We start from the raw sequence: 15,505 nt of genomic DNA on the forward strand, positions 1-15,505 counted from the left end.
ATATCATTTTTTTTTAATACCAGGGTTGCAAAAATAATGAACAACAAGAGCAATCAGAGATTTCTGATGTCCCCAGATCCGGATCACCTCCAAAATTCAGTAGTCTTTCATGCCCTAATATCTATCTGTTGTGCAACTTTGGTGAGAATCCGTGAAGTAGCTTTGACATAATCTTTCAAAGCCTATATAAAGGGAAGTCTTGATCCAGAATCTGGATTTGGATCCGGATCACCTCCAAAATTTAATGGAGTCTTCCATGGCATAATATGTATCTGTGGTGAATATTTTGTCAAAATCTGTGCCGTAGTTTTGACATAATCCTGCTAAAAGACAGACAGACAGATGCTGATGATTGTATTATATCCTTGGCAGATGTAATAAAGAACAAAAAAAAAAAAAAACACTTGGATGTAAAAATTACTTTTTATTTTATGAGGAATTCTTGTCAGATTTCTTTATAACCCATTTCCACTGTATTATGTGCCATAGACGGTAATCAGTTGTAAAATATTAATTGCGCAGTACTATATTTTATTGAGTGATGATAAATATTGTAAAGACTTCCACTGACAGACATGATATTTGGTTTCCCATTACATCTCTGTTCCTTTATGCGCCTTCAATTCCAGTAGTCATGGTGACGAATGTTATTTTATTGATTATTGGATCAATAAAATCAAATAAATAAAAAGTTACATGCACTTGGCTGCTATCTGTGTGCAAAATATTAAAGAAGATGAACGCACCATTTTTATTTCATGGAAATCTATGCATTTTCCTAGAAATCCCCATTCTTAAGTTCAGTTTTCTACATTTTAAAAAAGCGAACATGGATTTTGCGTCTAAACCTTTCATATTTATCCTATTCCCTCTCTGTACATTCTTATCATGTGTCCTGGTTTTCAGTGTCTGCGGAGAACGTCTTCCGGCTGTAATGATTGTTCTCCTCAGCTGAATTTTCAAAGTGCATGAAATTACTCTGCCTCCTCTTTATCTGGGTCAAATTAATTCCCCAACAAGGCATGAAGTGATTCAGTCTGACTGTGATTCTGCTTAACAGCAATTCTTGCAGAGACAATCCCACGTGTCACAATTTAGTCACATTACTTCAGCTCACAAGATGGTTTTCATCGACGTATGCTGGTTTTTTGATAGTGAGTATGATTGTTCAGATTTTTTTTTGTCTGCAGATGAATGAAGCTGAAAGTAAGTGGAATTATCATTCAGGTAACATGGAGCCACCTACATTGCACCCAGAAATCATTCAAAGCTGTTGTGTGATCAGTTTCTAAATGATCCCAATATATGCAGACAGTAACTATACATGATGTAAAGGGAAAACAAAGGTGACTTATTTACCAGTGTAGAAGTCCAGTCCAACAAACAGAGTCCGATAAGCTCAACAGGAGTTAGTGTAGCGCTCAACAAATGCAGGCAGTGGAAGGCAACAAACAACCAGGGTTAGACAGAAGGCAATCAATATGAAGACATCACAAATAGCAAACAACTGGGAGGTGTCAAAGAATAATCTGGCAAAGCAATAGGCAACAGTGCAGGGCTAAAATAATGATGCAAACAAACAGATGAGCACCAGGTGGTGTGATTGGGAATGTAACAAAGGCACACCTATAAACACACACAGAAACTGACAAACTGTCACAAACCCAAAGGAATTCTGGGGTGAGTAGAAAACAAACACATACCAAACTAAAAGGTGAACCACAAGGTAAAAAAAAAATCACAAAGCAAAGAACAAATGACTAACAACTATGGGGGCACACAAAAAAGGCTAAAGTGCGCAAACACAGAAAAACATGACTAACAGCTAAAACATAGACAAGGGACAGACCACTGACAACTAACACAAGGACAAAAGACAGACAGGGGACAGATCACAGCGCTTCACTTTATTTCAAAATGGATGAAATTCATTTCCCCCTCAATCTTCAACACACAATACCCCATAATGACAATGTGAAAAAACGTTTTTTGAGATTTTTGTAAATTTATATATATAAAAAAATCATGTGTACATAAGTATTCACAGCCTTTGCCACACCTTTGTGACACCTGTGTGATGGATCATGCCCACAGATACGCACAACATAGCCAACATGTCATAGCTGATGTTTCCTCACAATGCAAGAAATAATTCTCACCTAACATTCATTATACACATACTCAGTCCAGTGATACCCAAGGATCCTCTGAAGAGACCAACAACATCCAGTCATCACCTGAGGGCACTGGTTAGTGTCAAAGTTTCACAACCATACACCAAGACATGGAAGTATCAGGACCCTAAAGACTTGGATCTTTGTTCTCCTGCAAAGATATCAGTATCGCCAAACATTTCTGTCCAGGGACCTCATGACTCTGTAGACTCTTCCCAGGTGTCTGTGAATGAATGTCCCTGTCAAGGGAAGTGAATGTTTCTACACTTTGGCCACATGCAGATACACCTGACAGCAGGAAGTCATTGAAGAACATGACTATTAACATTGCATGATGGTTTTTCTTTCTTTCTTTTTTTTTTTTTTTACATTATACCAGGAGGAAGGTTTTGCTTGAGCTCTGTATGTAGCCTTAAGGATGTTTACTTACGTACTTTTGTAAAACCAACAGTTTCAATTTTAATCTCATGGTTTTGTGGGGTCAAAGGGGAGCAGTTTAGGTTTTCTCAAGGACACTTAAGTCCTTAGGGCTTAAACCCATTTTAGGGGCTGCATTTCTACTGCACTTTTCCATCACACACACACACACACACACACGGAACATTGTTTGGCACAACAGAAAAATGTATATGCATATGAAGGTGTGAGTTGGCTGTGATTATTCAGGTAAAGAGAGAGAACAACAGTAAAAAAATGTCAGTCTATTGGTTAAGTCAGACAATATACTGATTTTGGGTTGGTCTTGTATATAGCAACTACTCTTTTGAGCATTTCTTTAGGTGCCAGGAGACACACTACAGTCAGTCAGTCTCCAGGAACCTGGTTTGTGTGTTTATCCATCATGACACATTAATTTTGCAAATTTAAAGGCTGACTGTGAAACAATTTTTTTTTTGTTATAAAATATGATTTCATAATAAAACAGTGCTACATTTTGATTTTAGTTTTGATCAGGACTCAGATGTTCTTTATGGACCTCCTGAGTACCTGCCCAGCTTGAACCATGTGATCTAACTGTGTTGGAGAGACACGTGGTGATTTAAAAATGGATTGCCCTTTTTTTTTTCGGTCTATACTGACTTATTCCAATTAAGAGTAATGAGGTTGCTGGAGCCTATCCCAACGGCCACTGGGTGAGAGGTGGAGTACATCCTGGACAGACTGTCAGTCTATCACAGGGCATAACCTTTTATAACTCTTTTTTAAAAAAATTTATTTATTGCTTTCCCCTTTGTGTTCTCTGCTTATTTCCTGTCCTGTAATCTATTACAATTAACAAATACAAATTTTAAAAAAGGGAATATCATGTCCATAGAGATCACTGTAGAGCACTGCATCAGATGTTTTGCTCAGTACAGTTAAAAAAGAAAAAAAAAACCTTTATTTAGTATACAGAAACAGTTACCTCATGCTTAAAACAAAAATGATCAAAACATTCATTCCTTCATTTTCTCGACCCACTTATTCTATTTAAGGGTCATGTGGTACTGGAACCTATCCCAGTGGTCACTGGGAGAGAGACGGGGTACAGCCTGGAAAGGACCCAGTCTATTGCAGGGTCGCATTCAAAACATGACTTTCACATCGCTGATAAGTACGTTATAGGAGAAAAGTTGGCTGCAGATTATAACTTTGACACTCCAAACCTTTATGCAAAGTTGTTCTTGTCATTTATTAAAGCATTTAAATTTAAATGCACCATACCAGAAAACTGATACAGGTCACCAAGATCCTTAAAAACAAGTATTTGGTTAGAATTTCTTTCACCTTCTCCCATTTTTACAGTGGCTGGGAAGTGCAAAAACACTCTTACAAATGGCAGAGCACTTTCACAAATGACAGATTCTGTACCAAATGCCAAATATGACGGAAGGGGGATAGATAGATAACTTTATTAATCCCTGAAGGGAAATTTCAGATGTCATAGCAGCCAGGTACCTCAAAGAAAGAAAAATAAAACAAAGAAAAACTGAGGTAGAAACGCACAGATGTGCAGTAGATGTCACAGTTTAAGAGCGTGCATTAATTAAGGCGCAATGGTGCAGTGGCGGTTCTACACTGAATTACTCCCCGGGCGAGACCCCCTCTGAGTGCCCGTTCCCAGTCTGCCCCCCCCCCCCGCTATTTTTTAAAATTATTTTTAAAAATAATTTACAAGTGCACCTGAAATTGAAATTGACATCAGAAGCCCGCAGGCTACAATATAACACTTATGCAACTATCCATGAATTGCACATTTGAATAAACATGTCCATACATGCTAAATGTCTGTCATTAGACACTTTATTAATGTCTTTCAGGGAGGACGAATTAGCTCTTTTATTAAGGTGCATATTTGTCTCAACATTTAGCTAAATATTTAGCATTAACTAATCTGCAAAAGTTTTATGTTTGACAGAAATTTGATAATGTAGTGTTTGTCCTTTTTTCTCCCTAATTTTTGGTCTTCATCTGTGGATCAAAAGAAAATGTAAACTGAAATGTTACTTGCATTCCCATTCCAATGAAATCAAATGTGATTCTTTTTATCTATCAAATAAACCAGTTAATTATGAAGATAAGCCTCATTTTAAATTTTATTATTATTAGATTTAGTCAATGTATATGACAAAGAGTTTCCAGCTGCTGGAAAATCATTGTAAAAATTGGATAACACACACACTTGCAGGCAGACAAAAAAGTCAGATTCAAGTCACTTCAGCTATGAATGTAAATGGAGCTCCTGTCCTCTCCGGTGAGATTCAAACCCATTGTTCCATCCTGTCTGTCTGCTTTCAAATGCCTTTTATTTCATAAACTAACTGCCTGCCTTATTCATTGGAGTTCTGGTTCTGCTCTGTTGCGTCCTAAGTGGACTTCTGCCAGAGCGGAGACACTACGGAGGTGGAGCAGCGGGAACCAGTGAGCATGATGCTCTGTCCGGAGCCGCGGAGCAGAGCGCACGGACCGAGGAGGAGCGCACCTGTCCCCATTTATGCAGGAGACAACCAACGAACTTCTGTCACTACTTCTGTTCTGTGCATAAGCACACAGTGGTGCCTGCTTGTAGCAGCGGGATGTCAATTTGCCAATTCCTCACACAGTGATATAACTGCTTTGCGATGCAGAATTATTTTTTTTACATGCTTGTTGTGCCACCCCCATATGTGTCATGAAAACATGCACCCCAGGTGGCTGCTCGCCTCGCCCGTACCAAAAACCGCATCTGCAATGGTGTTATAAGGCATGTATTCAGAGGTATTATGTGGAGTGCAACAGATAAATAGTATCAGCTTTTAGTCCAGTTCAGAAACCACAGGTCCAGCAGAGGCAGATATATTAAAGAGTCTGATGGCACTGGGTAGGAATGATTTCCTGAACCGGCCCCTTAAGCAGCGTGATTGTATGAGTCTGTTGCTGAAGCTGCTCTTAAGATTGTCCCATGTTTTATGGAGTGGGTGGGAGGCATTTCCCTTAATTGCCAGCAGTTTTACCAGCATTCTGTCCTCAACCACCTCCTCCAGGTTGGCAAGCTTGGAGCCAACAACAGACCCTGCCTTTTTGACCATGTTATTCAGACTGTTGGCATCCTTTGCTTTGATGCCTGCACCCCAGCAGACCACAGGAAAGTAGATGATGCTTGCAACAACATACTGATAGCACAACTGGAGCATCCTGTTACAAACATGAAAGGATCTGAGCCTCCTCAGGAAGTAAAGTCGGCTCAGGCCCTTCTGGTAGTGTTCATAGACCACTCCAGCTTATTGTCCGGGTAGGTGCTCAGATACTTATATGATGGGATTATGCCCACATCAGTCCCACTGATGCAGAGCAGAGAAGGTGGGGGTTGTTCTCCTGAAATCCACCACCATCTCCTTTTGTTTTTGCCACATTCAGATGCAGGTGATTCTCCCCACACAACCTCACAAACTGGTCAACCAGGTCCCTATACTAGGGGTGCAACGGTTCTCAATTTAAAACCAAACCGTACGGTTCACTATGCACGGTTCAATATGCCGTTATGAACCGCAATTTTTTGGTCTTGCCATTGACATGAATTTCTTACTGTCAGAGAATGGATTTGTGTATTATTTGCTCGCACCTGCAGAAAACCCCTCCCCGCAAGTGAATTATCCAATCACTGCTCTGCTCCATCCCCCTGTACCTGAAGCTGACAGTCGAGTTATGTGAAGAAAAAAACATGGCGAGCGGAGGAGAGAGAGAAGTTTGAAGAAGCACCGTCTTCATTTAAATCTGCAGTGTGGGGACATTTCGGTTTCGCTGTTGAATACAATGACGAAGAGAAAAAAGTGGACAAAAGTAAGACTGTATGTAAGTATTGCTTGACTCATATCCCGTACGCTAATGGAAACACTACAAACATGTCCATGCATCTCCGTAGTCACCACCCAGACCTATCGCTTTCTGAAAGCAGTGCAGCCACACAGGTAACTAAACCAGGGAAAGGGCAAATGTCTATCAGAGATGTTTTTCGACGGTCATATAGCAGCAATTCAGAGAAGCACAAGAAAATAACCCGTGCAGTGGGGATGTTCATTGTGAAAGATTTGCAGCCTTTTTCAGTGGTTCAAGACGAGGGGTTTCATCACTTAATGAAAATGCTCGACCCCTGTTATGATGTTCCCTCCTGCACTCATTTCTCCGACACTGGAATTCCTGCCATATATGAAATGACGCGAAAAAGTGTAGAAGATGAATTGGCGAAAATACAAAACTTTGCACTAACCACAGACAGTTGGACTTCGAGGGTGACAGAGTTACGTCACTGTCACGGTTCACTACATGTCAGAGTCGGACTGGAAAATGAAGAGAGCAGTCCTGCAAACTCGACCATCTATGAAAGCCACACAAGTGCCAATTTATCTCACAAGTTGAAAAAGGTAATGACTGAGTGGAAGTTGGAGCGGACAAATATGACAATTCCAGTCACCGCCGACAATGCCTGTAACATAGTGAATGCAGTCCGTGAAACAGAGGGGCTGGGACCACAGATAGTCTGCTTTGTGCATACAGTCAACCTGGCTGCCAAGAAGGCAGTGTCACTCATTGCCGTGTCCCGCCTGCTAGGGAAAGTGAGGAATGTTGGTACTTTCGTTCACAAAAGCACAACAGTTAATCATGCAATGACAGTGAAACAGGAGATACTAGAGTTGAAACCACACAAGTTAATCCACAATGTAACAACTAGGTGGAATACAATTCATGATATGCTGGAACCGTATGTAGAACAGCAGCCTGTCATCTACGCTGCATTACTTGACAAAAGTCTGAAGAGTGTCAACAAGGACATAGCAATACTGAGTGATGATGAACAAAAAATGGCAGAACAACTAATCAAACTACTGAACTCACTGAAGACGGTGACTGCTCTCATGAGCAGTGAAACAACCCCCACCACATCCATGAGCCTCCCTCTGAAGGAAATGATTCTCAAATCCATGGCACCAGAAGACAAGGACCTCTGAACAATCCAAGAAGCCAAAGCAGCCATAAAACAGGCACACAGACCCCGATCTCCAAAACTACCTCATAAAAGCCACAGCACTGGATCCCAGGTTTAAGTCTCTACCTTCCCTTGATGAACCCTCCCGCATCCGTGTCTACAGGGATCTCACCACAGACATCCTAGAGCATGAACCGCAGGTAGTCATGTTTTGTTTGTGATTTTATGAATGCAAAAATTGGATTGTTTTTATTGACAAAAATGCATGTGAATGACTGACTGTTATTGAAACTGTGTTATCATTATTTTTGCAGAGGCACACCCGTCCACGCAGGAACGAAATCCATCCTCTCCACCCAAGAAGAAGACAGCCATGGTAGAACTGTTTGGAGAGGTGTTTAAAACAACAGAACAGGTCAGGCCCCTTTCTCTGATAGTGGAGGATGAAGTTAGCTCATACAGATATACAAACTGCATTGATGTTGATGCTGATCCTCTCATGTGGTGGAAGATGAACAAGGCAAAGTACCCCCACATCGCAAAAGTTGCACAGCGTCACCTCTGTGTCCCCACAACCTCAGTCACAAGTGAGAGAATTTTCTCCACTGCAGGGGACATTGTTGGCGCAAGTCGCTCACGCCTTTCCACAGAGAATGTGGACAAGCTGATATTCTTACAGAAGAATCTCACCATAGAAGAGAATGCTGATAGCTAATTGATGCACTTTACAGCAGCCTCAGCCTGCCCTGTTGCACTTCACTTTTGTAATATACGTAGCCTATATGGAAGTATTATGTTTATTTAAAATAGGCCAAGTGTGAGTCAAGGCTGAGAAAATTTCTCATTTGAAAGTGTTATGTTTACATTTTATACAGTACATGTTTTGTTATGTACAACAGTCATAGCCTACTTGAATGTTATACCAGTGTAAAGAGTAGTCAAGGCTGAGAGGAAATTTCACACTTGAAATTTTATGTTTAACTTACACTTTATACAGTACATGTTTTACCACAGTCATAGCCTACTGGAATTTGTGTAATACAAAAAGTTGTATTTATTTTTGCCCATGAGCAAAATAAAGGGAGTTAAAATAGTAGTTTTTTTTTGTTTGTTTTAGTAAAAATGCATACCGAAACTGTGACCCAAAAACCGAGGTGCTAACTGAACCGTTGCACCCCTACCCTATACTCATCCTCCTGACCATTTTCCACACACCTAACTATGGCCGTGTCATCAGAAAATTTATGTAGATGAAATGACTGTGCCGTACTTAATGTCTTTGGTGTACAAGTAAGTGATGAAAAGGACGGGGGATAGCACAGTTCCTTGGGGGGCCCCGATGTTACTGATGAGACACACAGCTCTGAATCCTCATGAACTGAGGTCTGTCCATCAGATAGTATATGCTTTCAGCACCCGAGGGCTAATACCATCCGGCCCAGCGGCTTTCCCCTAGTTGAGTCTCTCCAGCTTTCTCATCACATGGCTGGCTGTGATTTGTAGTCCAGTCCGAGGCACTGAAGATGTTGCAGAATCTGTGGTGGATGTCAGCAGGGGGATGAGGGGTGGAAAAGAGGTGTCTACTGCAGGAGATGGTGGAGGGTTGTGAGAGAGACCTGGGGCCATTACTTAGAGGAACAGTCGGGGAATCCTGGGGTGGGGTGGTTGAGCTGGATTCAAACCTGTTGAAAAGTTCTAGTTGGTTGCTCGATATATGTCCCCAATGGCACCCCACCTTTCTTGAGCTGTCTCATCCCACTCCACACGTCCTTGGCCTCCAATTTCTCCTCCAGTTTCCTCCTCTGGGCGTCCTTGCTCTCCTTCGGTCTGTGTTTGAGTTCTCTTGAACCCTTTTGAGTTCTGCTCGGTCCCCTGACCTAAAAGTCCTCTTCTTTTCATTGAGAAGGGCCTTTAGATTACTGGTAATCCAGGGTTTGTTGTTAGGGTAACAACAGATCTCTTTACTGGGGATGGAATTTTCACCATGTGGTTTATGCAGTGCATTCCATTCAGTAGCTTCAAAGGCACCACACAGTGTCTCCATGACCTTGTGAGACCAGTTCATCACAGACTTGTAGAATGGTATGAGCAGGACTACGTTGTGGCCTGACCTCCCCAATGGTGGAAGGGCCGTGGAGCTGTAGGCATCTTTAACATTTGCGTATAGCAGATCCAATATCTTATTTTCTGTTGTGGTGCATTTGATAAGCTGGTTGATTGTGGGAAGTGTTGAAGAGAGAGAGAGAAATGTGGTTAAAATCACCTGTGATAGTGATGAAGGCTCTGGCCGGCTTTGTTTGAACATCCACAGTTACACATTTGATGACATCACATGCTGCTTCCACATTCTCAGACACAGGAATATAAACAGTGATGGCGATGACACTGGTGAATTCCCTTGGCAGATAATATGGACAAAGTCCGACGGCAACAAGCTCGATGTTCATGCTGAATGTACCAAATGCTGAACATGATGGAAGGGGAATGTACAAAATAATAGATTCTGACGGAAGGGGAATGTTTGTCATTTGGTCCATTCCCCTTCCATCAGAATGTCATTTTTAAAAGTGTTTTTGCACTTCCCAGCCACCGTACATTTGCTTGGGGTCCCCACAGCAGTTCAAGTATGGATCTTCATGCTGATTTGCTTTATTTGGATGTTTTTCCTTTTTTGTTTTTGGCCTGATGCTCTTCTTCTTGTGTGTTCAGATGTACACGGAGAGTGTGGTGACAGGTAGTTTTGAACTGGCTTCGGCTTGCCACAGGCACTGGCGGCTTGCCTCTGGGTGTTTATGTATCTCTCAATAGATGGAGTGGGCGTGTTGTACAGAACCAGTGGGCGTGTCTCAGAGCAAGCTTTGGACTTCTGTGACATATGTCACAATAGCCTAATGCAAAACAGAATTTGCACAGTTCATCCCCTTTAACTTTGACAACACTCAAGTACTGGTGCGCCTTCCTCTTTTCTCCCCTCTTTCTCTCTCTCTCTGTATGTGTGTGTGTGCGTGCGTGGACGGATAGAACCGCTGCAGGAAAAGAAAAAAAAAAAAAAAAATCTGATCCTCCAGCAAGCTGATTGAACCTCGGCGCTGCGCTCCGGATCAAACGCGCCTCCTTCTGCACTCCGTCTCTTCCGCGTCTTCTCTCCTCCACCACCGGCTGTATATTTTAGCCAAACATCTCACGATTGTTTCATTCTTTCTCTTTTTTCTTTCATTCATGAAATACGTAATTTGTCTTCTTTCTTTTCTGCTGGAAAGAGCAGAGCGCTGTCCACGGTGCTGAAACTTCACCGACCTTCACCCGCTCTGGCGGAGGGGAAAAAAGGGACAAATTTATTCAGTCTTTTCTGCAAAACTAACGCCGAATCTAAGCCGAGAGGGTCGAACTACCTGTTAGCTTCTCCTGGCTGCGGGATTGTGGGAGAAAAAGCTAAGTGAGGACGCGTTTGGCTGAAGAAGTGCGCATGATTTGGATGAAGGTGGTGTGGAAGCAGTGGTGACCCCGCGGGGAGACCTCCGGCTAAAGAGGTACAGCTGTGCACGGAGACAGAGGTGATGAGCTCCTTCCTTCACCTGGACCTCCGGCTGCTGCTGCTGCTGGCCTGCTGGAAAACACCCAGGATGGTTGGTGGAAGTGAGTCCACGTCTGCAGGTTCTTCATTTCACAATGCCGTGGCCAGTTCAGGTGCACACGACAGTGTTCGCTGTTGTTGTTGTTGTTGTTGCTGTTTTTGTGCATTTTTAACAAACTGACAATACAGAATTTAACATGCAGTCGGTTCAAATGCCAACATGCTTCAAATTTATTTTTATAGCTGAACACACAATTTCAAGGGGAAAGTGAGTCAGTTCAGAAATATGAGGTAACCTGATGGATGAAAACTGAATGCGCTTTGATTAATTTCAGCAAGAATTGAAAAGTAGATCAAATCAAACGGAGTGAAGAAATTATGGATAATAAAAATTGAGTTCATTTGACTCTTTGCCAAATTTGTTCAAGTTTGAGCACTGATGTAGAAAAAGTGTAGAATCTGGTATGTTTCTTCTTTTTATGTGCCATATAGCCTTCTTTATTTTAGTTTTTTCAACTCAAGTCTGGTAACATGCACTGGTGTCGGGTTTCATTGCATTCACCACAGAACCAGCTTTGTTCTGGACGGCAGCCACTCTGGCAACTTCACCTTTGAAATTGGCCATCTATTTACTGCAGGCAGGTGAAAGGTGAATATCCCCTTGGCCTTCTCCAATCACTGGGGTACTCAGGGACCTATGTGTTGGATCCGACACAGAGAAGCATGGCACATAGCCAAACTGGTAGTCCCTTTACAAGAAAAGTGATACTCATCATCTGAGTCTTCCCAAGTAACTGCTTGGTTGACATAAAGCAATTCCAGTGGTAGCCAAGGATCCTTCGATGAGACCCAGTACAGAAGACATCGAGTCATTCCTTTAGGTCACTGTTGAGCATCCAAGTCTCACAACCATACAGTAAAACAGGAAGTACCAGGACCCTAAAGATCTGGACCTTCATTCTCCGCCAACGATATCGGCAGCACTGAATGACTCTGTCCAGCAACCTCAGGACTCCATAAGCTCTTCCCAAGAGTCTCTCGATCTTAGAGGCTAAGGACTCAGATACATTAATGTCTCTACAAGTTTAATACTTTCCATGTTTAAACACCACATACAAATACACTTCTGATGGCTTATCCCAGGAAGTCATTAAAAGCCTGGATCTTAGCCTTTATCAGGGCAATCACAAAGCCAGACACTCCATTTCATCTCTGAGCTTCTCAAGTGCTGCAATCAGGACATCCATTGATTCCACAAAGATCACAGCATCATCAGTGAAGTCAAGGTCAGAAAACCTTTCCTCACCAATAAAAGCACCTAAATCACTGGTTTCCACAACCCAACACCCATTTCATGCAAGCATTGAACAGTTTAGGGGCCAGAAAACATCCCTGAGGAACACCAGTTTTTGCCGAGAAGTTTCTGTTTATGGTCCATACAGCACTAACAGTATCTGTGTATGGGCTGGCTATGAGATGTCCAGGTTTTTTTAAATTCTACCTGGCTGACCTGGTTGAGCCCACGGCTTGGGCCCTGCGTTTGCAGGGTGCAGGACTTCTTTGTGTTCCTAGGGTGAATAAAAAGTCTGCGGGTCACGGAGCTTTTTCTTATCGTGCCCCTGCTCTATGGAACGATCTTCCTGCACAAATAAGGCAGTCGGATTCTGTGGAGACGTAAGTCGAGACTTAAGACTCATTTGTTCTCCCTGTTTTATCATTTAGTTTATTAAGATATTATGCTTTTTATTTTTTTTTTTTACATTTTTATTGTTTTGCTCTTATGTTTTTAATCTATTTGTGTTCTTTTTGTGAATTATGTCATGTGAAGCGCCTTGAGGCGACCTTGTTGTGATTTAGCGCTATATAAATGAATAAATTAGAATTTTTTGAATTTTAAAACTTTTGTTTGTAGATTAAACTAACTATGGGTGCTCAGTAGAGTGCATACCCCCATAAAATTGTAACAGATCTTTCAAACACCTGACACCATTCTAACCATTTAACCTCTGACCTATCACACTATGTAACACAATTTTTGTTCCTGGCTTCTAAGTGTTATATTTCAACTGCTTATGGAAAAATGACTACATTATTTTTTTAACGTTCTAGAAAGTTCTAAAAGTTTCTTGAAATTTCTACATAATTCTGGAAACTTCTAGAAAATTCTGGACAATTCTAGCAGTTCAAGAATATTCTAGAAGACTACTCAGTAGTAGTGAAGGTGAATCGAGAATATTCTTGAAAACAGACAAATTTCAAAATATCATTGTCCTGATCACAGAAGCAAGGTTTCTGTGGAATAACAGCTATTTTCTATTTATTTAAGGCATAACAGGTTAGGAAAACACACTGTGTACCCAGGAACAAAACAAAAATAAAAAATTGTTACATAGTGTAATGAATTGAATGAATGAATTTATTTGGCACACAGAACAATGATGCATTAACTTTTTTTCATTTTATGATAGTCTGAAGGTGGCACCCATGGGTACAACTAGGATTTTATTTATTTATCTTGACCAGGGCGTGAGGATGGGGGCCATCAGACTTTCCACTGGATATTATTGTCATGGCTTTTTAAGGGATTTGAAACAGCACACCTTGTTTTTCGGTTGTCCCCTGTAGTGTCTCTTTTCCATTTAGTGATTTGAAAGTGTGAGTAATTTTTGAAATTTTTATTTTGTTTGTCTATTTTGTAACACTGAAGACTTTTCTGAGATAGTTGTATCATTGATTTTAAGTGTTTCATGAGCAAGAAGTAAACATTATTTATATAGCACTTTTCACAGACAGAGGAAGCCACAAAGTGCTGCACAAAAAAGGTAGTAAAAAACATACAATCACTGCAATAAAAAGCAAATATGATGGTCATAAACAGCTCCCTCCACTGTCGATTTAAAACGCTTGGAGAAACAAATGCATTTTGAGTTTACTCTTGAATGCATCAACAGAAGCAAGCGAGCCAGGGGGAGCCTGACCATGCAGAGCTCTGAAAGTCAGCACAAGGATTTTAAAATTGAAATGATACCGCATTGGGAGCCAATGCAGGGCTTTTAAAAGTGGAGTAATATGGGCCCACCTTTTAGTCTGAGTTAGCAGACTAGCTGCAGAATTCTGGACCTGCTGCAAGCAAGACAGTTCCTTTTGGTTTAGGCAAGAAAATAAGCTGTTACAGTAATCTAAACGCGAAGATACAAAGGTGTGGATAATCAACTCAAGATCATCTTTCGACACAATACTTCTAAGTTTAGATATTTTTCTCAACTGATAGAAACAGTTCCTTATCAGCTGTTTCAAATGATGCTCAAGTGACATTTCTTTGTCAAAGATAACGTGAGGTTTCTAAGACTCGATTTAACAGACAAGCTCAGGTCCCTTAAATGCTGAGTGATCCCTGGGATTGCCTCATTGGGGGCAATGACCAGCACTTCAGTTTTTGCTGAGTTTAGCTGCAAAGAGTTTGCCCCACCTATTGTTTTATCTGCACCGGGCAATTTTTTAAAGAAGTCAGTTTGTGAATCTCAGAGACCTTAAAAGAGCAGTACAGCTGGATGTCATCAGCAAATAAATAAGAGACATCATCAAATCCCTGTATTAGCTTTCCTTATTAATATTATAGACAGTTCTCTCAGTTCTGAACCTCTTCACAATTCTCCAAACGGTTGATCTGTTAGGGACATTCCTTACATTGAAATGATTACAATATGTCCGTCTCATTTTAACAATTGATTTCATATCAAGGTAGAATTCCAACAGTTTCCCTCTTTGTTCTGTGGGAAGTGGCATAGTGGTACAAACCACTTGTAACATGCATCAAACAAATTCCCTGGATCTCTTCTTTAATGCTTGAAAAGAGGAAAAGTTTCCGTTAAAGATGATATTTTAGGATTATTATTTATTTATTTATTTATTTATTTGGCCTTCATTGTATGTGACATACTGTATGTTACCCTGTAACATGATGACACATGGTGCAGACTATTCCTTTTTAAATCCTATTAACTAAACCAATATTTTGCATCTTTTTTTTTTACCATAGCTGTTTTTACACCATAACTCCATAACATTGAGTCATATTATCCAAGCTAAGCTGTTTTGGAATCTTCATGATCAGTCAAATAATGGGCTATATTTTTTAAATACAACTAGAACATTTTTCAATTTTCATTTTGAAAAATAGCTGCCATGGGTGACATATTGAAAATTCATGATGGCCCAATATCCAACTTTATTTGGAATACCTTTGGCTATACGTGTGCCAAATTCTATGCTTTTATCACAAAATGCACAATTATTATGGAAATTTTAGCTAAG

At 40.9% G+C, this 15,505-nt stretch overlaps 1 protein-coding gene across 1 annotated transcript in view; it reads left to right on the forward strand.

Moving 5' to 3' along the window:
- The first annotated feature begins 11,159 nt into the window (after positions 1–11,159).
- LOC117517102 (fibronectin type III domain-containing protein 4-like) overlaps positions 11,160–15,505 on the forward strand; it is a 91,218-nt gene continuing 86,872 nt past the window's right edge. Inside the window, exon 1 of the mRNA XM_034178042.1 lies at positions 11,160–11,210. Within this exon, the coding sequence (XP_034033933.1) occupies positions 11,175–11,210 (36 nt within the window). The 5' untranslated portion in view covers positions 11,160–11,174. The remainder of the gene's footprint in view (positions 11,211–15,505) is intronic.

Source organism: Thalassophryne amazonica, chromosome 1, assembly GCF_902500255.1.
Source record: "Thalassophryne amazonica chromosome 1, fThaAma1.1, whole genome shotgun sequence".
Lineage (NCBI taxonomy): Eukaryota > Metazoa > Chordata > Actinopteri > Batrachoidiformes > Batrachoididae > Thalassophryne > Thalassophryne amazonica.